This window comes from Notechis scutatus, chromosome 4 (assembly GCF_049901735.1).
Source record: "Notechis scutatus isolate UNSWTSFEM ecotype Mainland chromosome 4, rNotScu1.2, whole genome shotgun sequence".
In the NCBI taxonomy this organism is placed as follows: Eukaryota; Metazoa; Chordata; class Lepidosauria; order Squamata; family Elapidae; genus Notechis; species Notechis scutatus.
This window is the reverse complement of record NC_142012.1, coordinates 87,234,241-87,260,565: the sequence shown is the minus strand read 5'-3', so window position 1 is coordinate 87,260,565 and position 26,325 is coordinate 87,234,241. Positions and strand designations below refer to the sequence as shown.

Here is a 26,325-nt window from a genome sequence, read left to right as displayed (position 1 = left end):
TGATGTCAGGATTTCATCATCATGGTCATGATCATCATCATTTTAGCCATTGTCTATCCACTGCAGGAAGAAGGCGTCTTCTGCATGTTTCCAGTCAATACGGTCCTGAGCTTTCTTTTCCCAATTGGACCTGCAACTTGCTAATGTTGTCAATCCATCTTGTTTTAGATCCATTCTATGACTGCTTTGGTCCATTTGCCATCAGTTCTCATTGCTATGTGACCTGCCCATTTCCATTTCAATTCTTTTAATCTCTTGATGATATTGTATACTTTTGTTTGTTCTCCAATCCATGTTCAGGTCTTTCTATTTTGTCTTGTAATGCTGAGCATGTATCTTTTCATGATTTCAAATGAATGTAATGAAAACAGGGAAGCATATAATGATTTGTAGCAAGCATCAATTGGGTGAATGAAAAAGAGATGTTTTATATAAGATGGAACTGATGCAACCTGTGAATACTTTCAAGTTAATTATCAGGTGACCTGGTTTTGCACCATAGTATGAATTGTACAAGATGGCAATATTCAATTGGAGACCAAAACTTTAGAAAATTGGCAGCATTCTTAAGAAGGACATCTATTGTGTCATGTAAAACTGATATATAGTCAGTTTTAATTTTGGAGGTGAGGGTACTTTCTGAGTCAGTGTTGATTCCTGATGACTGTCTGGACTAATCCTTGCAGTTTTCTTGGCAAGATTCCAGAAGTTATTTGCCATTGCCATCTTCCTAGGGCTGGGAGAGAGGGACTGGCCCATGCTGGCTTTGCTCCCAATTTCTGGCCCATTATACCAAACTGGCTCTCTTACTTTGAATGTAGATTGTACCAATTAGCTGTATTTTGATATTTCCCAGCAAATCAGAATTCTTTGTCATGACAGGGATCAACATGATGGCCAATATTCTCCAAAGAATCTCCATTGTATTCCTGCCCTTTAGCACCAAATAAATATGCAAAAAATAATATAATATACATCATATGGAATCTCTGGAAAGAAAATTAATTTAATTAATGGCCACTATGTCCTTTTGCATTATTTATTTGTTTATTGAAATAGTCATGTTTCATCTTCAAACTTTAAAGGGATCCCCAAGGTAATTCCAAATTAAAATTCAGTGAAGACTTCAGTACACATAGAAAAATAATAGAAATCAAACGTAGCAAGCAGAAAAAGTGTTGTATTTATCAATAAAACTGAATTAATTCTATGTTTGGCAAAATGAAAAAAAATCTTAGTGAAATGGATACTTGGGCCAAGGAAATCCATATGTGGATGGATGGAACTCCATAGTGCTTGAAAATAATAGGAAACAAACTCTGCTTTCAGTTATCCAAATGCTAATTAATGCATACACAATAGACGTAATAACAGCATTTGGATTATGTCCACACACAGACTGGTCATCAGTATTGGTTGAATAGCATTAGAACTATATTTTGGTTATATATTTACATGAGATACCTAACACTCTCCCAAATTATCATATCTAGGCATAAAGAAATCTAATGAGCAGGAATACAGTTTAGATGAGATCGAGGCTTGTGTTATAATGGCCAGATCTTTCTTTTTCAGGAAGGAATTTAACTACCCTTGACTGCCCTCTGAGTACACAATTAGGGCATTAATCAAAATGAAAATAGCAGGTAAGACATGTGGATGGTAACAAGGCTTTGCTGGCCACAACTGAGTCCTGATAATGCAGCATTTTTCAGAATTTAAAGACCTGACATTAGTCCTTGGCAGTTGTCAAGAATAGTCATCAATGGTTGCTGTGAATTGGTTGAAAGGACACCAGAGAACATTTTGCCAGCCTTATAACCTTCCCCACCTAAAAGAACTGCCAAGACTGCCGGTACCTCAAATCATAGATGGGTTTCTTATAGATCAATATAATCATTGCCTTTTCAGGAATGCAGCTCAATTTGTTATTCTACATCTTTTTTCTTAGGTTTGGTTTCATCTTACCTTTGTAGGGAAGATAAAATACCCTTTGACGTAAGTGAAGCTAAAAGGATTACACACTGTTCTTCCAGTGAATGGCTTCTTAGTCTTCTCACATTTGTTGTAATTCCTTGCTATGAAGGTACAATTCCTTGCTGAATTCATTGCTGTGACTGGTGCTAGCTTTAATGCTACCTGCAGAGATAAGGGAGAAATGTCTATTGATTTCCTGGCTGTTCACATTTCAAGAATTGCCCTTTTTGTGATTTAGAAAAAAACAAAAAAAAATCTTGTAGCATTCCTCAAATAAATGGACATGGAAACAGCTCTGATTTTGGGAGGGAAATGGATTTTTTGAGCAAAAAGTATGAATGTCCCCATAAGTGAAAGATATTCTGGGTTTATTAAAATAAAGGTGAAAGCAGGACATCACTTACAACATTCATCTCAGGTTATCAATAGACTTAAAATAAAGTTACAGCTACTATGTGTGATAGGACAAGAATTTTGCTCATAGTTATGAAATCTTTGAAAAGATTATAAAGATCTTAGCTAGATCAATCTAAGAGAGGAAGATGTTTCTGGAAAGTTCCTCAGAGGACTTGACAGAAATAGATCTCTCCAACAACTGGAAATAAATGACAAGAAATTATGGTTGTGAACTAGCACAATCAATTTGCTCACTGCCGACTAACTTAGGATGCCTATTTGGTGGCCATCGGTTCCTAAATAATTAGAAAAATTAATATATAAAAATGACTTTTTTTCTTTATTCTGAATATTCCATTTATATATTTTTTTAAAAAAATCAGCCTTATTATGGAAGCCAGATACTTTGACAATTTTTATCAAATAAATCATGTTTCAATTTCCATGTTTTTCTTTCTTAAAATTGATTATTTCAAGAATACATGTCTACATATACCTTAAATAAATTAACAATATTTTCCAGAGCTTAATCTATAACAGTAATAGTGAAATAAACAGTAAAAATAAAATAAGTGAAGCCTTACAAAATAAATGAGATAATGAATGATGCTGTGCCCAACAATTGATAAGAAAAGGAATAGAAGCCTTGGGATAAAAGTGAAAGTGAAAAGCCTGCCATTCACATTTTAATGCAACTTTTATTTTAGTTTTATACTGCAGTGATAAACAAGGAACAGTTAAGTATACAGCAAGTTCCAAGTACTCTTTATTTTCTAAACATACACAGAAGAACCAAACAAATTCTACTTGTACTACATTGTAATATAAAGAATCTAAATTAGCACATTCATCATAAAAATGGGGCAACACTGGTTGAGCTATGCCTTTGTGTATGATATTGTTTGCAGCGTTATTATTTTGTAAGCTTTGGAAAATACATTCAGAAATCCTTTAGTCATTTTTCCTGGAAGAACTGCAAAAATGCAAATTTATCTGATGTTTAGCCATCAGTAAAGCTGGTTAATTTTTTTCCTTTTTTCTAGGAGATGGTGACATCCATAACACAACAGTGACATCAAAATGACAAGTTTATGATGGTGTCATCACAGAAATTCTGTCATGATGTTCTTGTGTCCTAATGTCTGACACAAGAGCATAAGTCATGCTGTTTGTGTGACAATGTTATCATTTATTGTGGCCATTTGCCCTTGATGCCCACTCATTAGGGGACTGGTGGAGCAATTGATTGTTGTCTTCTACATTTTAAATGGTATTAACTATTGAAGCATATAATGGCTAGATCCTTTCTGCAGGAGAATGTCTAATTGATTGGCTGATTATGTGCTGTCAAGTCAGTGCTTCTCTTAGCAACCACATAAATCAATTTCCTCCAAGATGATCTGATCCTACTTGGCCCTTCATGTCTTCCAATGGGTCACCACTATAATTGAATCCATCCATCTTGCTGTTGGTCACTCTTTTTTCTTTTTCTTCCACCTTTCTCTATATTGTGGACTTCTTCTAGGTATTTGTGTAATGTGTATAAAGTAAGATAATTTGAGTTTTAATTTGAGTCATTTGTGCCTTAAGTTTTGTTTGTCATTTTTTTCAATGATCCATTTGTTCATTTTCTTGGTTATCCATGGTATCCTCAGGAGTCTTCTCCAGCACCAAAGTTCAAAAGTGTTAATACTCTTTCATGCTTCCTTCTTCAAAGTCCAATTTTGCTTCTATAGAATGTCATGGGGAAAATCATCGCCTGAACAATTCTTTGTAGGTGTAGACATATCCTAACATCTGCATACTGTATGTTTTCCAAGGTCTTCATGTCTACTCTGTCAAATATTAGTCTGTGGTGTATTTATTGGCTGCTGGTTTCTTTACTATTGATAGCTGATCCTAAAAGCAAACTCATTCAGTGATTTTAATATCTTCAATGTCAGTTCTAAAGCTGATTGCTATATCTATGTTAGTTTAGTTTACTTTATTGTCATTGCACCTCGAACAATGAAATCAAACACCATCTTCAGTGCACATTATGACCATGAGCATGAAAATAAACACTAACACACATCCTTCACCCTTCACACGTTGAACCAGAAACCCCCAACACCACACCAACACTGCACTATATAGCAGAATTCAAAAGAGCTACTGCCCTGGGATAGAAGCTGTTTTTCAGCCTATTTGTCCTTGTTTTTATTATTCTGTACTGTCTGCCAGATGATAATAGTTCAAAAAAGGGTGCCCAGGATGAGATGGATCTTTGAGAATGTTTTGAACTTTCTTAAGGCAGCGGGAGCTATAAAGCCCTTCCAAAGAGGGGAGAAGGCAACCAATGATCTTCTGGGCAATGACGTCAACCCTCTGGAGTGCTTTCCTATCTGCCACTGTGCAATTGGCAAACCACACAGAGGTGCAGTATGTTAAAATGCTCTCTATGGTGCAGCTGTAGAAGGTCACCAGCAGTTTCTCATTCAGTTGTTGTTTTCTGAGAAGCCTCAGGTTGTATAATCTCTGCTGGGCCCTTTTGACCAGGGGTCAGGTCCTCTTTTATTGTAACACCCAGAAACTTAAAACTGGCCACTTGCTCCACTTGGTGTCCATTGATAAGCAAGGGCTGGATGTCTGGTCTATTATGTTTTTGGCCCATCTTTTTTCACTGAGCTTCTTGAATTTTTATTACTGAAGCTTACAGATGATTTGCATTTTCAAAATATGTTTGAATTCTGATAAAAGAAATAAGATATATATTTCTTAATTCAGATTACTTACCTGGACCAGATTAAAGTCAATATTTCTCCAAAGGACTATATATGAGCCAATCCATTAAGGCTGATTTAAACTCCAAATAACTCAGTCTTGGACCTAATATTAGGTAAAATGAGATAGCAGCCACTTTAAGCAGTGAACTATCATTTTTAATTGCTATTCCAGACCTTGAATAGGAGTCATTTGTCTTTTTTTAAAAGGAGAACTTTGAGGAGATAGTAAATTTTCTTGGCATATACATGAATCAAGTTTTCAAATCTGCAAACTTCTCATTGTTATCTTAACAAAAGCACATTTTACAAATTGTGTACAGTTCATACACGGGACATATTTTTCAAATTTTATATGACATGCAATTTATTCCCCATGCTGAGGAAAGTGATTATAATTAGGCAATTAGGTGTGTTTTCTCTCAGACTCTGCTGCTCCCCATCAAGTTTCTAGTTTGTGAATCGGAAATGCAAGTTGAAAACCATGGACTGAAATTTGTGCCACTTTTTCTTTCTTTCACCTGATCTATGCAGTTTTCAGCTGTAGAATTTCAGTCTCCTATACCCATCACAGTACAAGCTTATACCACTGTTATCTAGCTTTTTTGAAAAAGAAATTTCTAAATAACTTTTGCTAATGCCTATCAAAACTGCAGTTACGGGGTACATCTTCATTATATTAAATTGGCCTTCTAGATACATTCAGGAATGACTTGAACTTTTATATACAGTATAATAACAAAGTTTTCACACTTCACAATTTGTTATGTAAGCTCCCTGATCCCAGTGCTGAATTTGTACAATTGCACTGTATTCATTTCTAGCCTTTCCATATAAATAAGAGTGTTCTGAAACCATTGAGAAGGTGCCTTAGGGCAGATGGGTTGCAAAATGGTAGAATCCAGTTTTATCAGTGTAATGCAATAAATGATCAGAAAGCATAAATTCACAATAAATACTACTTTCTGAAGTGACTCTCACTCACATATACAATTAAATAATGTGCACTGAGAACTATTTGTTTACTTATGTGTCCTATTGTAAAGTAATAGAAATAAAGATATTTTTTTTTACAGTTGTGGAATATAATTTTCTTAACACTGCCAATTGTATTCTGCCTCTGAGAAATGGTAAAAGCATTTTCTCAGCTTAGTACTGTTGCATTTGAAAGCTCTAAATGAAATACATCCTTCTTTTGTAGTTCATTTCTTGATAACTAACTTCAAAAGAAAAATAAAACTACTATTTATAAGGAGAAGTGTCTATTATACCTTAAATCAGGGGTGGGATTCAAATTTTTTAACAATCGGTTCTGTGGGCGTGGCTTAGTTGGTGGGCATGGCTTGGTGGTCATGTTATTGGCTGGGCATGGCCAACTCAATATCACTCACATCGAGGCACACATCTCCTCACCTGGCCTCTCATGATTGTGGGGATGCTGCAACTGTCGTAAGTGTGAAAAATGGTCATAAGTCACTTTTTTCAGTGCCATTGTAACTTTGAATGGGCACTCCACACAAGCAAAGTTCCAGCAAAGGAGGGGAAAAAACTCCAGAGATGTTCCTGAGACAGGAAGTCTAGTCCTGCCAAGAATGTAATAAGGGTTAACGGAGAGGCAGTTTCTGTAAGCAACACCAGAATGTTTCCTTCCTGCCTTCCTTACAGGATTAGGCCAGTAATTTCTTCTAACAACTGGTTCTCCGAACTGCTTATAATGTTAACAACTGGTTCTAGCGAATAGGTGCGAACTGATAGAATTCCACGCCTGCCTTAAATTATGTTTTTTTTTAAATTTTGGGAGTAATAATATATGAGTATATTGCTATATGGCCACACAGTTTACTTCTCTAAAACTTCATCGTATTTTCTCATTTTTATCCTCTCTGGAAACATCATCAGTTTTGATATCGGTAAAACATTCTTATTTATATTAACATGACAAAATAAGTTCTCACAGAACCTATGCAATAGGAAGCAAATTTAATAAAATTGATAATCCTTGTCTAGACATAAGCATCTGAAGTGTTTTTCTTCACTCGTTCCTCATATTTCATTTGGAAGGATGAGCTTTAGGTGCTTTTTCACTCTGAACCCAAACATCTTCCAAATGTGAAGTTCTGCAATTTTTCAGGCTTGGCTTAACTATGAGGCTGGAGATCTGAATCAGAAAGGAAATCCAGAGATGTCTATAGTGAAGCAAGTAGAAATGCGCTGATGATAGCCATAGGGTGACTATTTCATTAAACTTCTGAAAGATGTTTTGATCTATTTTTTCATCACATGAAAGGGAATGCTGGGGAGGTGATGAATCACTCTGCTTGTGGATAATACTGCAAACAATCTAATATCGGGGGGGAATGAAAATTGGAGTTTATTGCTGTTGTTTATTCTGAACTTTAGCTGAAGAGAAGTAGTACCTTGCATATAGACAATATTTATAATAATAAAAATTATCACAAAGAGAACATCAGTGAACCATACAATTACCATAAGGGGTTTCTTTGGGTGGAAAAGAGAATGCCCTCAGACCTGATATGTTTTTTGTCTGATGTTGTAATATGCATTGGACAGCCGTATGAATAGATAGATAGATAGATAGATAGATAGATAGATAGATAGATAGATAGATAGATAGATAGAGGCAGACAGATGAGAGAGAAAGAGATTTTGCTAGCTGCCATAAGATCATTAATGAATTCATAATAGCTCATATTGAAACAGATTTCCATGCTATTGTCTTTGGAGGTATTTGGACCTGTTTGGATTACAATTTTTTGCTTTGGTATTAGCATTAATTTGACATTTTTAAAACATTCAGAAAGGTCTGTTTGCAAAAGGTTTTGCAGAAAAAAGTTTTAAAAAAATCAATGTGCATAAAAAAAGAAGTCAGAATTTTGATTACCTGGTCGCAACCTTTGCTATAGAAGAGAACAATGAAAAAAAAAAAAAAAAACCATAAGTGTGTTACAGTAAAAACAGTAAGGGATCTTTGCATGCTAAACTTCTAGCTACATTCCAACTCAATTATACTCATCATGCACAGCAGCAATAACATGCACTTATATCATGTGAAGATAGAGATCATATAATTATTAAAAGTTAATTTAGATGATTGGTGATCAACAGTGATCTGCTAAAGGTTTCAATGTAAATAAATAAATGTCCTCAGCCAGGATGCCTATGAGGTGGGAGAGTTCGGTGGATATCCAAATGTCAAGAGGGTGACTGCAAACCATTTATAGAAATGTCTCTCAACCTTGGCTACTTGAACATTTGTGGAGCCAGGTTGGAGAATTCTGGGAGTTGAATTTCACCCATCTTAAAATGATCAAGGCTGAGAAACATTAATTTATAGTATATTATCCAGTTCTATCAGTTTATTGCTTTGCTTTGCAAAAGGCATAAACAGTGAGATTTATTTTTGTTCTGTTAATTGTAATACTGCTTAAGCAAATCCAGGAAGATTCATAAATGTTAGTTATTATGTTGTTGAGATTTGATCTCTTTCATCATATACATTATATTAGCAACCATTTATCTTAGCACCTATATTTCCGGCTGATCTCCTTGGAAAGGAATCTCCTAGGAAAAGGACACCAGTTGTGAAACGCATGCTTCATTTGATGTCATGTAAACACCAGGGTCACCAGCATTGTTATAATCCCACTGCAATTTAGTGAATTTCTTCTTGTTTTATATGGCACAGGGCAAAATTTTACACTTATCAAGCTTGGCAGTGTTCCTTCTATTCTCAGAGGAATTCTTCCTGGGAATAGCTCCAGGTTTTCAAACGAATGCCTCTAATTGTTAACTCAGCCTTTCCCAAGATGCTACCTTCTCTCAAATGAGATAAAATATAACCTAAAGTTACCTATTATTCCTTTTTAAAGTACACAGTATACACTCAGTCATTGGAGATACATGATTTTTTTTTTTTTTGCTTCTTAGATCAGGGGTCTCCAACCTTGGCAACTTTAAGACTTGTGGTCTTCTGGGAGTTGAAATCCACAAGTCTTAAAGTTGTCAAGGTTTGAGACCCCTGTCCTAGATCACAGAGTGATGACAGAGGACATCAGACACCTTGAATAGGAATGAGCAAGGTTTTGTTTTTCTTCTTCTTGGCAATCCTTCATATAGAATCAGAGATGAAGCCGATACATCAGACAGGCTTCAGAAAAGTGGAGTATCATGTTTGATGCCACATGGATCTGGATCCACATTCAGCATATTGTCCACAAAGCTCTGGGTTATATAACTGGAAATTAGTCCCATAGTTGTAGAGATGGCCTTGGGGCAAATATCAGAAATTGTTACACAAACAAAATGTGCAGAAACGTTCCTTAAGCTTTGGGAAAGGGGCCTTCCGGTTTGCTAGCTTTCGGTGGTGGCAGGGATTTGCCACTGTGCGATCCCTGCTGCGTTCACTGCCAAGGTTCCCCCGATCCATTTGGATCTGGGGGATACAGCTGCCCTGTAGAGGCAGCGGAAGATAGGGGGGATCCGGCAAGGGGTTTGGGGGTGCCGCAAACCCCCTCCCCAGCCGACTAAACTCCCTTTTCCCGAGGCGGAGGAACGGCGGTCAGCAATGGCCGCCACGAAGAAAGCTGCAGCCGGGTAAGCAAGAGCAGGAGGGAGAGAGCTGAAAGAGAAGTGAAAGTTGCTTCTGGCTGGGACAAGACGGGAGAAAGTTATTTGGAACCTTGAAAGCTGTTAAGTATCTATTGTTCCTTGCGAGAGTTACAAGCTGCGAATACCCTAAAGGGAAAAGTTTTTTTTTTTTCTTTGTTCGACTCTCCTTCCTAAAGTGACACCGGAAAAAAAAATCTTTTTGGCTGTGAGTGGGAAGGGAGAGTGAAAAAAAATCTGAGCAAAATTTGAAAATAAGGAGAAGATTACCTAGAATTGCAAAGAGTTTAAAAACTTCCAAAAAATATATTTGAAAAGGATTTGTGATTACTTTAACCCCAGAAAGAGAAAGTCAAGAAGAAGAAGGTATCTAAAAGAAACAGTCTGTTTGGATTGTTTGGTGATTTTGGAACCTTTGGAAATTATTTCTGATTAAATCATCTGGGTGGTTGTTTGGAAAAACTTTTTCTCTACACAATGGCATCATCTATGGATAAATTGGAACTTATATATCAAAAATTTGAAAGAGAAAAACAAGGAGGTGAAGATGGACTTGGCACTATTTTCCAATACTTAGAAATGGCGGTTTATATTTATGTGAAGCAGAATGAGGATGATGGGGATAAAGAAGAAGGAGAAGCCATCTTTGATGAGAAAAGGACTTTGATTGGAGAAGGGAAAAAGCGGAGGTCTTTAAGATCTGGAAAAACAGCCCAAAAAGAGAAGAATAAGGTGGAAAAGGGACATTATGTTAAGAAACAACAGAAAGGGGGAAAGCAGAATAAAAGGGAGGTGGGGAGACAAGGGGTTAAAGAGGACAAGGAGAAGAAGAAGCAAGGGAGAAAGGATGGTGGGGAGCAAGATATTAAGAAGCAAAAGTTTTTCAGAGATAATGGATAAGTCTTATTGTTAATGGGATTCTAGAAGGTACATAAGATTGCATTTTTATATCTGTATTTAGAAGTAATTATAGAAAATTAGAAATAATATGTAGTTTAAAATGTGATAAAATATTTAACATAAACAAGTGAAATTTTTGTTAAGAAAAAGGGAGTATTGTAATGAAATATGATCCAAGATTGTGATGTGGGGGGGGGGGGGTAATAATCGTGGAAAGCATAAGTGTTCCCACAAAGGCATGACATTCAATTGAAATGGATAAAATGTTTAAGATATAAATGATTGTTAATATTAATAATTAGAAGATGGTATATTAGCAAACCTTTTGTGAAATGAGATTTGAAGTAGAAGAAGGAGGAACATTTCAATGAAATATTGAGCTATAATATGTGATGTGGGGGGGGGGGGGATAATTTTGAAAAATAGGGCTCTCATAAAAGCATGTGATTTAATTGAAAAGTAATGAGTTAAATATCTAAGATATGAATGAATATCAATATTAATGAATAGATTTGTATTATTTTTGATAATATAGTATAATTTTAGAATGTACCAGACAGAATCCCAATGTAGGTTATGTATTTTATATTAAGTACTATAAATATAGGGGAAAAAGACAAAGGCATCATACTCCATATAGTGTATAGGAGAAGTACTTCTTTTTTTTTAAAGAAGAAAAATAAATGATTGGCTGGAATAGAACAGACAAAGAATAATAAATATTATGATATGAATTGAGAGGAGATAAAAAAATAAAAATGAAATAAAATTGAGAAAATTTAAAGGAGAGGAGAAGTTATATAGAAAATTGAAAATGTTAAGAAGATATGAAATGGTATATAAAATGAATATGAAATTGAACTTTTGTCTGTACCAAGAGTTTTAACCCGGGACTAAGCAACTTTCAGAAAAGAGATTTTTTATACTTTTATGTTTTGTGTTTATGTGTATTTATGTATTGTTTGTCTTGAAAAATAAAACTTGTTTTTTTAAAAAAAAAGCTTTGGGAAAGGGATAGTTGTTGGGAAGAGAATCAACGTGGCTCCTCTTTAACTCAATGAGGTACAAAGGAGAAGGAAGGAAAATCACAATCAGACTTCAATATTTCATTACTACATCATATCTCAATAAAGCCTGGTTCTAGTTTTCTTGTGGAGTCTAGTGTGTCTGGACTGATAAACAGAAGTAGCAGGTTGTGAACAAGCTTCTTCATGAGCAGATCAAATGTTTCCTTAACATCACCAAGTGATGGGGATATTGAACTCAGGCTATGAAAATGCTTCCTGCTTTGTCCCATTCCAGGATTGTCCACCTGCTTATCTCACCTTGGATATACCCCACTGCTTGAACAAGGGGTTGAACAAGAAGACCGCTAAGACCCCTTCCAGATCTATTCTGATTGATTGAAAAAAAATATTTAATTTGAAACAGAGTTTCTAAAAACTCTGTCTTTAAAGCCTTTAAAGCCCTACTTTTTTCCCCAGTACTTGTGGGCTTATTGTTCTGCTCTCACTAGAGTCCATTGTTCCCCCCTTGGTTGTGTAAATCCAACCACTTAAATATCAGTCAGGTAAATCCACTATTTTACTTTATTTTAGTGAAATCTATGGAAATACACATCTTGCTTTGGTCATTTCAATAGAATATATAATAAAAACCATCTCAGCACTCATGGAACTCAATAAATTTTCACTTGCTTTCAGCAGGATTTAATTTGAGAATCTCTCAGTGTAGCAAGAATTTTGAAGTGTTGAAGACAGTTGGAGAGAAGAAAATGGTATGATGTATAAGAGTGTATTCCAGAGGCCCATTATAGCCTCTGTAACTTCCAGTAGGTTTCTGGATCCATTCAAAGTGCTGGTTTGGAGTTATAAAACTCTACTTAGCTCAGGACCTGATTGAACATCTCTACCTGTCTTTAACTACTTATCTCTTATATTTTGTACAGAGGCACTTTTTTTTCTCAAAAAGTTTTTTTATTTTTTTATCTTTTACAAACATCTCTTTTAGTGAACAGTGTGATTCCAGGTTTTTACATTTCCATATAAACATGACCATAATTACATATCTATCTTATATATTCAATTTCTTATCATATCATTACATTTCCCATTTTCTATAAATTTTCACAGATATTCTTATATTTTTCACATTTATTTTATCCATTTTTATTCATATCTTAACTTATTCTATTTTTCTTTGATTACATTCTTATCTTATTTCTTAACCTATATTCCTGATACTTTTGTACTTTCATCGTACAGAGACACTTTTTGAATGCTTCAGTGGAAAGAATGCTGTGGGAAACAGGGACTGTTAATAGCATGCAACCTGCATGAGTATTGATGAACTATTTGTAGCTTCAGAACTAGAGGTAGCTATTGTTCATTATAATCATCTCCTCCCCCTCCTCCTCATAATACAACATAAAGAAAAAGTACAAATAATTGCTTCACTGACTAATATTCTTTGGAAATTTGATTTTGACCGAGGAATCTAGCAATTATTCAAGCAACACCATAAAATGATGATGAAGAAGATGTACTATGCACATGGCACTTAATTACTTATTTTTGATGTATTATAAGGAAATAATTTCAGTTCCTTGAATTGCTCTTTCCTCATATTTTAAAACATTCTCTAAGCTATTCTAAAGTTATTTAAAGAAAAGAGATTTTAAAAAATTGCAAATGAATTCTAGCATATCTAAGACAGCAGCATAACAATAATACAATAATGATGTTTTGGAATGTCTGTGGCAAGTTAAGAGGATATTTCCATATAAATGAGATTTCTAATTTTTAAGTTATTAAAGCTACAAAATTTTGACCTTCCCAGTTTGTGTAATAGATCAAGCCATCTTACTCTGCCATAGTCCCTATATTTATGCAGTCCATCATTGTTTACTGTTAACTGGCAGTGGCTTGTCAAAGGCATCATTGAAGGAATCAACTCCCCTATCCCTTAAAAAATCATAAACATCCAATATTTGTTGTTCCCAAAGACTTTCCTATTTGGACTAGTTGATTTTTCCAGTATATGATACAGTGGTGAGATTCAATATTTTTTTACTACTGGTTCTATGGGCATGGTTTGGTGGGCGTGGCAGGGCAAAGATACCGTAAAATCTCCAGTCAGAGGTGGTATTTGCCGGTTTTCCGACGACTCAACATTTTCACTACTGGTTCTCCAGAACTGATCAGAACCTGCTGAATACCACTTCTGATATAATACATTCTTTAAATGTTGGGGAGAGAATAGCTTGTTGTTTATCAGCATATTTGTAGAATTTTGTTTACTGTATTCTTCTTCCTTTTTTTGTTCTTTTGTTTTTAGAGTGTTTGTGTGAGATCAGTCCGGTATCATCTGCAGAGGGATCACATTTGGGACACATTTCTCTTTATGAGGGAAAAGTATCTGACCAAGACAGTGTGCATACCATTACTTTGTTTTCTTAAGTTTTTGTGGGTACTTACATGTATGGTATTCAGCTTTGTTTGGGTATTTTCCCACATCATTATGGTTGTGCTTTATTACTTTATTTACATCCACTGCCTAATTGTTACTATTTGCTGCTCCTAAGGATAAGCCAACAATTTGCACTGATTGCTATTCACATCCTTATTATCTCTCTGATATTTACTTCTAAAATTTTCTTTTTACAAATTCATTCCAAGAAGTGAGTAGAATAACGAAACTGTATGTGATAACAAAAAATATAGTTGATATGCCTGTACTTATTTGTTTCTTTTTATATTTAAAACATATTCAGGTATCTTTGCTTCCTATTTAAATAATCTTGATGGTACTTGTATTTGCTTAGTTGTATTCAACTATGATTTCATTGATAATAGTTCAGATATTTTCCAATTAGAATAAAGAATATTTTCAATGGTTACATTTTTAAATGAGTCAATGATCTCACAATACATTTTAGATTTGCATGTTCTAAATGTTGCATATGCAAGTAATTGAGCATTTTACTTTTTGATTGTGTCTCTAATAGTATCATTAGTGACAGAAGGGAATGGGTATGCCTGCGATATTGAATCAGATTATAACAATAAGAGAAGATGCTACCAATATGAAACTGCAGATGTTTTGAAGCTATAATTACATTTGGCAGATCCTGTTCACTGTTGCCATTTCTTTCTTTACCCTTTTCAGCAAATTATCTTAACAGTTTTTAATAAACCGAAAGGATTTTATTCAATAGAAGTTGACAGTCTTTATTGAGACAAAGGTTTTTCAACCTAAGGAGAGTACAATAAAGTACTGGAAGAATATAACATAATTCTTCACTAGACTTTGCATGCAACACTTCTCACTGGCAGTACAACAGATATCCTGTTCAGATACAACATTCTACAGTGTTTACCAAAAAAAAAAAAAAAAAGGAAGACAACAAAGAGCATAAAAGGTTTCTGGGATCATCAGTCCAGATTTACAGATTACAAATCTTGTGATAAGGTGATTTCACTATTAGACTGCAGTGAGCTTTTTTCATGATAACAAGTTCTTCTGTGACAACTTGAATGGATTCTTAATTAAAAAGTGGCTGGTGGTTTTTCTTACAGGAGCTGTCTTTTAAAATTATATGTAACATTCCCAATTAATACTGCTGTATTTAAGATTCACTTAAATGGGGACACCATGGTGATTATAAGCCCAAGGACCAGTTGTAACTTTATTTTTTCAATGCTGTTGTAACTTTGAATGGCCACTAACCAAGGCAGTCATTAAGGGACGACTACTCCTTATAAAATGCATCTCACCAAATCAGTCTGGTACCAAGGGCCTTGATTATAATCCAAGCAATCAGAGGACAAAAGATCATGGAAGGTTTTCTGTGATTGTATCAAAATTTACTAATAGTGTTTTTCCTTGCCCTTGTTTAGGTGGCTAATCTCGCTTGCTCGGTATCAACAAATGAAGAAGGAATTAACATTGTCCAAACAGCAGCCAATCATTTGGAGACCTTGTGCCCTCAGGTATGATTTCTCTTTTTACTACGTGTAAATACATAAGTGCACAGAATGATTTTTCATCCACACAATAGTCCTTGTGCTATTTGCAGTTTGAGAATAGGATTCATATGCAGTCTTGTGTGATTCTCCCCCCCCACCCCCCCACACACAATTCTCTCTCTGTGTTTTGAAGGATACTATGTGGCTTAAACTAAGAAAGATTTAGTCTGCTTTAGATCACACTTTCAGCTGCCAAGTCCTGTTCATTTGAGCTGCAATCTTTTCCTCTATTGATCAGAATATATATCCCCTTTAAACAAAAGTCTTGACGGTATAATTTATTAGCACTTAAATAAACCTCTCAGAGTTTCCCTTGCCGTAGCTTCATTATTCAGGGCTGAAATTGCTTTTTTTTTTTTAGATAAAATGGAAGAGAGGATCAGGATCTCTTTGCTGGCTCCACCCTTGAGCTCCATCAAACTAATCAGGAGCTTACATGCATACAATTGTGCATATAATACAGAGGCACTTTGCCTTCTTTCTATATTATGTGTTATTCTGGGTGCCAGTCAAGGTTCTGATTATAACTTTTCAAGCTTTTCAATCTCCCTGAGTTCACCTCTGCATCCCATAGGGCAGAGGACACCTGCCCATCCCACTCCAGGTCCATTCCCTCAGATACGGCCATCTTGTGTGTCTTTGGAAGCATGCCTTTCCCATTGCTGCTCCTGCCCTATGGAACACCCTCACCCCTAGGATCCTATAGGTCCCTGACCTTTCATCCTTCCAGACATCACTTAAAACCTGGCTCTTCTTCCCCCAGGTGTTGGGGTAATGCAAGGCCAGATTGGGATGAGAATGAGAGTGCATCAAAAAAGGCTGCAACATCAGATTTTCTGATTTTATTTTTTTATCGCTATTGGCTTTTATACCATTTTATATTGTTTTAAACCACTTTATTGGCTATTTGCCAGCCAGAGTTTTTTTAAACGTGCAGTTCTATAAATGGTTTTTATATAAATAAATTATACAAACAGCAAGGCTGACTTCCACTGTATGGCCTAGGAAGGCATATCTGGGCTGCACAATTTGATTGTTAGATGGCGCCAAAGAGTTAGAATTGGATGAACCTTTATTGACACGTAGAGGCCATCTGGAATTTTGTCTAAGTATGAAACTTTGAAGATTAGAAATTGTTAGCCACAGCAAGTGGTATGCATATTTATATGAACATAAATGACACAAAGCTTACTCCCAGGTAAAATTGGCATAGGAATGAGGCTTCAGTTCCACTATTGATAAACACAGCCCATCTGCAGATATAAGCTGACCTTTGAAATTTCAACCAAAATATTATTAAAAAGGTGTCACCCATGGACAAGCAACCATTGAATCACAGGCAGGAAACTGCAAACAGTTGTCATCATTTATAAAATCGTGCGATATTAAGATTTAAAAATCTGAGCTCTGGTTTGCAGAAAAGTCAAACCCAATTTTGCCATGTATTTTGGAACTTAATATTCTTGGTTTATCAGTGAGTATATGTAATATCTGTTATCAAACTATCTTTGCAGCTATCATTAATATAATAATGAAGAGTTGCCAAGACTCCTGGTACAAAGCATGATTCAGAGGTGGACCAATTTGAAAAGAACATTCAAACATTTAAATAAATTTGGAAGCATTGTCTTCATTCAATGGGAAATTTCTTATTTCTGTATCCTCTTTGCCCTAGATTGATTAAATCAAATAATACTTTTCTTTTTATATGAACCACGATAGTGATTGTTGTTGTTTATAAGACTAAAACATTGGAACACAATTTAGTGCATCAACATATCCATATTTTAAGGCATGAGAACTTCACTGTTTCGTGTCTTGGCCTGTGAATAATCTCATGCAATGATTGATGGGAAGGCTGTTCATTCAAACATGGTTGTGGAGGGTATAACTGGTTACAAACCACCGTAGAGATATTAGTGTGGAAATATGTGGCTCAAAATCCCCATTGATTTATACCCACCAGGACATATACTGTATGTTGATGATGGGGAATTTGTCCTAGTAGGAAGACAGAAGTTAATGCATCCAGCCTGGCCAGAGTGAAAGCCCTAAGGAATGTCATGGTGGTGATAGATAAATGACAGGAAGCTGGTATATTTCAGTTGGAAAATACTTCAATTGGTGCAAGTTGAGATTTATATCAATTAAAAAACCAGTGACCCAAATATATTGTTTAAGGATATTTTATTGCTTTATTGCAAACTAATGGGGAAAGGTTTGTTATAGGCTGCTTCTGATAGCCTGTTTATGTCCCCATTCACCTTCTGTAATGAACAGAGTGCCTAGTTTGTGAATCTCACATTGTTCGTTTGATTTCAGTGTGTATCTCTTGTTCTTGATTTTGTCCTACATTATCTTTCATTATATTTTGTCGATGGAAATTCTCAGTCATCCAGGTCATGGTTGTCCCAAAGCTGCTTTTTCAAGAGGCAACAGGACTTTCTTGTTTTTCTTTGAAGACATTTCACTTCTCATCCAAGAAGCTTCTTCAGCTCTGACTGGATGGTGGGGAATGGAAGGATTTATATTCTTTGCAGACAGCTGGCCATTTGCAATCTTTTAGAGAGTCATTGAGGCCACTTGGAAGTTTGTCTGTGTTCTCAGGGTCACCTGCGTAGTGCAACAAGGTGTGGAGCCTTCTTGGGACTGCTGAAAGGGACTGTGTTGTGGAGCTGTGTTTTCTGCAGGTTGTTTTCTGCCCTGTGTCCCTTCACTGTTGAATGCAGGTGTAGGTTGATGGGGATCTCAAATTGATTATAAACTACAGGAACCATTTGCACTTCAGTTTGAGATGGAGACAACAGAGGCCCATCCCCAACAACCTGCGCCTGTGCAGGGCAGAGAACATCCTGCAGGGGACACATATTTGAAAAGGTATGTAATGGACATTTAATTGATTCCTAATTAAACTTGCCAGTTGGCCACCACCTGTGTCTAAGCAGGTATCTTTGACCTAGGACTTTCACTTCCACTACAATTTTAAGACATCCAGGTGGTATATTGTTTGAAAATACATGACTGTGCATGACTGCATTCCCACTCACGCTAGTAATATTATTACTAAATTTGCAGATGATACAACAGTGGTGGGGCTCATCTCCGGAGGTGGTGGTAAGTCTGCCTACTGAGATGAGGTGGACTGGTTGCTTTTGTGGTGTGGAGACAATAACTTGGTCTTCAACACCAATAAGACCAAGCTTATAGAAGGAACAGATCAGACATCTAGCCCTTGCTTATCAATGGAGACCGAGTGGAGCAAGTGGCCAGTTTTAAGTTTCTGAGTGTTACCCTAAAAGAGGACCTGACCTGGGGTGCTCACATTGCAGCCCTGGTCAAAAGGGCCCAGCAAAGATTATACTACCTGAGACTTCTCAGAAAACAACAACTGAATGAAAAACTGTTAGTGACCTTCTACCGCGGCACCATAGAGAACATTTTAACATACTGCATCTCTGTATGGTTTGTCAATTGCACAGTGGCAGATAGGACTGCACTCCAGAGGGTTAACATCATTGCCCAGAAGATCATTGGTTGCCCTCTCCCCTCTTTGGAAGGGCTTTATAGCTCCCACTGCCTTAAGAAAATTTAAAACATTCTCAAAGATCCAACTCATCCTGGGCACCCTTTTTTTGAACTATTACCATCTGGCAGATGGTACAGGATAATAAAAACAAGGACAAATAGGTTGAAAAACAGCTTCTATCCCAGGGCAATAACTCTATTGAATTCTACTGTATAGAATGTGAAGGATGTGGGTTTGTGTTTATTTTCATAGTCATAATGTATACTGAAGATGGTATTTAATTTTGTTGTACAAAGTGCAATGACAATAAAGTAAACTAAAGAGACATATTTCTCCATAGTAATATTTTTCTTAATGTACTCCTGCCTCAATGCAGGTGAGCTCTATATGCTATAATTATATTTTAACACTAATCTAATATTATATGACAATTAAAAATATTAATCACAATACTTTTCAGAAGCATACTTTGCCTTTTTAGATTACAAAAGCAACTTGACAAAGATAACCTCTGTCTGAATAGAACTATTATTTATTGTTTCAAAAAACACATTAAAAAGTTGTACAGTAGCCAATAAATGTGTAAAATGCTGAAGGCATGTGTGAGATAGTTGGAAATTTTTCATTGAGCAGATTTACTATAATCCAAATGTAACTTTACACTTAGTTAGTGCCATTTTATTATCAATTTGCATGCTATTCACTCCCTGTTTGGTTTCTGAAAACTAAAAATTTATCTCGGATGATTTATGATTGTCCTTGTAGATCACTCATATATTTACTCATATATAGAAATTCTTATCTTTTCTAGATACCTACCATTCATTTTAATACTTACCAGAGTGGTTGCAGGGTTAGATTTAAAAAAGGCAAGATGGCAGCCAGAATGGTGCACGACACACATTGTCAGATTCATATGGAACAGTTCAGCCAAAGTTTAGTTCTTTATTTGCTAACACATAACAGACAGAATCTTGCCAGACTAAACCCTTATTACCCTCAGCCTAATGGATATACCTTGAGAAATAGCCAGTGGTGGGATTCATTTTTTTATTATTATTACCAGTTCTGTGGGTGTGGTTTGGTGGGCATGGCAGGGGAAGGATACTGTAAAATCTCCAGTCAGAGATGATATTTGCTGGTTCTCTGAACTACTCAAAATTTCCACTATCGATTCTCCAGAACTGGTCAGAACCTGCTGAATACCACCTCTGGAAATAGCCCTGGATTGGCTATCCAAATTCTTTTTTTCTGCCTCCTATCCATCTCCAGGCTGTGCTGCCTCCTTTCTGGGAAGCTGCTGCTTCACTCTAGTCCTTCACATCAGCTTCTCCTCTGTGGCCTTTGTTATGTATTGAATATATATAGTTGTGTTAAGCCCTGCTAAAAGTGAAACTAACCTTTAGATGACCCTAACTGTTAACTCCAACTGTTTTGGTGGGAAATTTAGAACATTCATATTTGGGCGGATTTTTTTAAAGTATTATGATTGGTTAAGGCCTTGTGGGTCCATAAATTACAGGCATTTGCCTGCTGTTCCTCAGTTCCAGTTTTGAGCCAATAAATGCCGTTGTATCTATGCTGGTCTACTTCTTGCCTACTGAAGCCCACTACACAATAGCCTTCATTTCTCACACACATAAAAATCAAGCAGAGCTTCAATCACACCATCACAGCTGGCATCTTGACTTTTTTTTAATCCATACCCTTTTTTTAAATCCATACCCATCTCTGATACTTACATATATTGACACCAGCTGATTCAGTTGGAGGAGAAAGTGGGCAACAGTAAACAAAATTTTCTGCATAAAAATATACTTCAAAAGGGGATATATTTGGAAAGATGCATCCTGGAAAATAAATCTTGTCTTTGGAAATGACTGAAGACAACAATTAGTTTGTACCTTGAAAAAAATGAAACTTCATGTTAGTGTTATATTTTTAAAAGCATAAATATATATAATGAGTTGCTAAAAATATAGTAAGAAAAGCTGTACACCAACTACTTGTATGTTAAAGGGATAATATAAATGCGACTTTCCAACTTGTAGCTTATTCACATGATAGAATTACAGAATTGAATAATACATGAAAACCCGTGTTAAAAATGCATATTGGTATTGTCTATTTTTCATGGATTAATCTGTAACAGGTTTTGCATAGGTAATAATTGGTTTGTTCTGTTTACTCTCATTAAGCAAAGCCACAGAGAAAACTCTGCTTCTAAGGCTAATTTTGAGACTAGAGCAGTATTGAGTCTTTTAAAACACGTTTATTGTACTATGGATTGCAGTTGAAAACCCTTCAATTTTTCTCTATATATTATTTGCTTTCTCTCCACAGATGTCTGATATAGACTTGGATTTTTTCTCTCTAAATGATCCCCTTAAAAACTGTAAATCTTATTCATCAACTAATTGAAATGTTTACTGGTTCTGTCCACCTTGAATCTATTAACACATGGACTATGTGTTACATACAGAGAGCCACTGCCTTTCCTACTTAACAGTATTTTCTACAAACACTGAGCATTGAACAAGGACACAGAAATTGGGTAAAAGAAGGAGTCAATGAGCTCGCCATCTGCCTTCAACCTGGCAAAGCAGATGTTATTTCTCTAACAATGTCAACATTTTCTTAAGTGCCATTTCCAGCCATCCAATAAGGGTATTAATTAAAGGTACATATCATTAAATTGAGATTAGTGTTGTTAAAATGATAATGACATTTTGAAAAAGCAGGGAAAATGCTTTAATGCTATTTCTGTGTGGTTGCTGCAGACTTACGCTTGTAGGAAAAAAAAATGTTTAATTTCCTTTCTGATGCACAGTTCCTGAAGCATTATTTGTTCATGGAACCAGAAGATAACAGTAACTGTAATATGTCAACCTAGAGGGGATCTTTATTTATTGATATTTATTTATTTATTTGGTCAAAAGCTTACAATACAATAGAAATAAGAATAAACATAAGTTTAAATACAAGAAATAGGAACTAATAATTGGGGACAATAGGACAGGGATGGTAGACATGATTGTGTGCTTATGCACGCCCCTTACAGACCTCGTAGGAATGGGGTGAGGTCAATAGAGGTTAGTTTGAGGGTAAAGGAGTGGGGGTTTGAGCAGGTGACAACAGAATCAGGTAGTGAGTTCCAGACATTGACCACTTTGTTGCTGAAATCGTAGTTCCTGCAATCGAGTTTGGAGTGGTTTACATTTAGTTTATATCTGTCGTGTGCTCTTGTGTTGTTGTGGTTAAAGCTGAAATATTCATTAGCTGGTAAGATATTTTATGTACTATGCTTAAATCCTATCTTAGCTGGCGTAGTTCAAGGTTGTCTAAGCCTAGAATCTCAAGTCTGGTGGTGTAGAGCAGGGGTCCCCAACCACCGGTCCGGGGACCGGTACCGGTCCGTGGAACAAGTCCTACCGGGCCGCTGGTTTGCTGGGCGCCGCCATCTTTTTTTGATGAAAAAGTGCTTCCGGTGAGCTTTCTACCCGGAAAAGCTCACCGGAAGCACTTTTTCATCAAAAAAGATGGCGGCGCCAGTGCTTCCGGTGAGCTTTTCCGGGTAGAAAGCCATTTTGTTTTTCATCAAAAAAAGATGGCAGCGCCCAGCTGATGCCGGTACCGGGCCGCGGTGCCCAGCTGATACTGGTACCGGGCCGCGGCATAAAAAAGGTTGGGGATCACTGGTGTAGAGTATTCTGTTTCAAACAGAGGAATGTAGTAGTCTTCCGGTAAAATACTCCTGGACTCGCCCAGTTGTATTAATATCTGATATACAGTGTGGATTCCAGACAGCAGAGCTGTATTCAAGTATTGGTTTAGCAAAGGTTTTGATGCAAAGATCTTAGTGGTCTTCTAGTCCAATCCCCTGCTTAAGCAGGAGAAATCCTATATTATTCCAATAAAAGGTTGTCCAATCTCTTCTTAAAAACCTCCAGTGATGGAGCACCCACAACTTCTGAAGACAAGCTGTTCCACTGAATACAGGTAGTCCTTGACTTACAACGGTTCATTCAGTGACCATTTGAAGTTACAACAGCACTGAAAAAAGTAACTTAAGACCATTTTTCACACTTAAGACTGTTGCAGCATCCCCATGGTCATGTAATCAAAATTCAACTGATTCATATTTATGATGGTTGAAGCATCCTGTGGTAACGTGATCCCTTTTTACAACCTTCTGACAAAAAAGTCAACAGGGAAGCCAGATTCACTTAACAACTATGTTACTAACTTAACAACTGCAGTGGTTTACTTAACAAATGTGGCAAGAAACATTGTAAAATGGGGCAAAGCTCACTTAACAAATTTCTCACTTAGCAACATACATTTTGGGCTCTATTGTGGTCGTAAGTTGAGGACTATCTGTAATAGTTCTCATTGTCAGGGAATTTCTGCTTAGGTCTAATTCTCTCTTTGATAAATTTCCATCCATTACTTCTTGTCTGGCCCTCAGATGCTTTGGAAAATATGACAATCTCCTCATCTTTGTGATAAACCTCAAATATTGGAAGATTGCTATCTTGTCACCCATGTCCTTAGATTAGACAATTTTAGTTCCTCAACTGTTCATTGTATATTTTAGTCTCCAGTCCCCTAATCATCTTTGCTTCTCTCCTCTGCATTTTTTCTTGAGTCTGAACCAGGGGCGGGATTCAAATTTCTTAACAACCGGTTCTGTGGGCATGGCCTAATTTGTCAGTGTGGCTTGGTCATGTGACTGGCTGGGCGTGGCTTGGTGATTGGGTGTGGCTTGATAGTCACATGACTGGCTGGGTGTGGCTTGTATGTAAATATTGTAAATGTTTATGTAAATGTTGATTTTTTTATGAAAAAAGAGCAACTTTTACCCAAAATCAGGCAAAGTGGGCAGGCAGATTGAGTTGCTCCCAGAATCACAGATTCACTCAGAGATCTACCACTCTGCAATCTGCTTTCTGAGTTTGGACTGAAAAATAGAAGCTTCAGGAAGGTTAACTCTGCTTTTAGATTAGCTAGAAAGCAGGATTCTCAACAATTTCCTGTTTTCTAGCTAATCTAAATCTCCTGGAACAGCTGATGGTCGGAACAGCTGATGGTCGGGGGGGAAAAAAAGGAAAAATAGCAACTTACCAAAAATTAGGTGAAGGCACAATGCAGGCAAGTTGAATGGTACACATGCCAGGTAAGGAGTGAGTGGGTGGGACAGGGAGGGGAGGGGCCAGCCAGTGGTGTGATTTACTGGTTCGCTGAACTGCACAGAATTGTAACAACCATTTCTATAGAACCGGTCCGACCAGGTAGAATCCCACCCCTGGTCTGAACATATATTTTGTATCCTGGTGGTCAAAAATGGATGCAGTATTCCAAGTGTGGTCTTACCAGTGCAATATAAAGCAGTACTAACACTTCATGTGGTCTTGATACTATCCCTCTGTTGAAGAAGAAAGGATCTTACAGACAGTCACAAAATATGGTTTTATTTTAACTGTTTTCCCTACTCTATCCTTCCCCTCCCTTACTCTTCCCTTTCCCCTCTCTTAGGCTTTCCTCTCTCTCCCTCTTGGCCTACGCCAAGGCCTATTTGTCTTTTTGTTGTACATAATTTGTAGTTATGTTGTTCTTTTAAAGATAAAACTAATAAAGTATTTTTCCAGATACTATCCCTCTGTTGAATGCAGCCTAGGACTGCATTAGACTTTTGGCAGCTGTAGTACAATGATGGCTGTTCTGATCCAGCCTTCGCAATCAAAGAGATTACTCACAAGTAACACAAACTTTTTTTTTAAATTTAAGTCAGGGCAGGAACAGTCTTTGTTCACGCTGGATCAACAAAACCAAAAGTAAGTAGTCCCAAATGAAAGTCTTTTCCCCTTCTAAAACAGGGCATGAAACAGTGTGTTTACATGAGAACTCGAGATAAAAAGTCCTTTCAAGGATTAGCTGAGCAGAAACAGTCCCTGTTCACATTGGCTGAGGCAAATTCACTCCCTATTATTTCCCAGCAGGGAGATTCCGTTGGCACCTCAAAGACAGAGCAATTAGTGTCGATGAACCTGGTTCTGGCAAAGGAATCTAATGTGATTGATATACCACACTGGAAAATGAATGGTTGTCTATGACAACCGGCCACTCCCAAACCCCTACTATTTATTTCCCAGCCAGGGAGGGGCTGGCTAGCATCTACATCTGCTTTTCCCTGAGAACCGGTTTATTGCTTTCCTTTGCTCTCCTGTCTTTTCCTCTCTACGCATACATGCATCTGGGATGGGACCCATCTGTTCCTCCCCCTCACTCAGCTCAGGCCCCGAAGACAGCTGCCTCTCCATCTGGGGGAGGATGGAAGGTCCCAGCTCAGCATCTTCCTCTGATCCTGCTTCCTCATCGGAGCCTTCCAAAGGCTCCGAAGCTGGCCCAGGTTCCCCCTCAACCTCCTCCTCATCTGACTCTGTTGCTAGCTCTGCTGGCAGCTGACAGGCCACAACACTGACTTACATATAAGTGGTGGTTCATTAGGACTCCTAGATCCCCTTCATATTTACTGCTGTTGAGCCAGATACCACATTTCTTTCATATAATTGGCAAAAGATAGCTCACTCATACAAAGCACAACTAGAAAATAAATTGGGATAATGCACCTTTATTGGTAACGTAGATTATCTGTAGTTGTTTAACAAAATAGCTGATTCCTTAGGGTTTGGGCAGCAGGATCCTGTCAACTTTTATCCAATGCAATTTAAGGAGGCCTTCTGCCAATTCTCCAAAAAGGAGAGCTCTAAGGGACATTTCCTCCCCTTTCCTTTGAAGACAAAAAAAAAAACAACAACCCACCTCTAGTTGTGAACAGACAAAATTGCTTTAGTGTACTATGTGTATTTGGAAACCAACAACCGTAAAAATATGCAGGGAGCAATATATAATACACAGGAACAAAGGTATCTTAAACCACAGTGAGCCTTAAATCACAGTGAGACTGAATTTCAGTTTGCTGAGATGTCAAACACATCAATCAATTTAACTTTCTTTCATTCAACAATCTAAATAGCTTCCTTAAAGCATGGTACATTATGAAACAATGCAAATCTCACCACAGCTGCTTTTGCAGAAGTCTTTGGTAGCA

General features: G+C 36.8%; 1 protein-coding gene across 1 annotated transcript in view; it reads left to right on the top strand.

Annotated features, from left to right (window-relative positions):
* Window positions 1-26,325, top strand: part of CTNNA3 (catenin alpha 3) — a 767,102-nt gene that overhangs the window by 469,813 nt on the left and 270,964 nt on the right. The window contains exon 10 of the mRNA XM_026672790.2: window positions 15,560-15,652. Within this exon, the coding sequence (XP_026528575.2) occupies window positions 15,560-15,652 (93 nt within the window). The remainder of the gene's footprint in view (window positions 1-15,559; window positions 15,653-26,325) is intronic.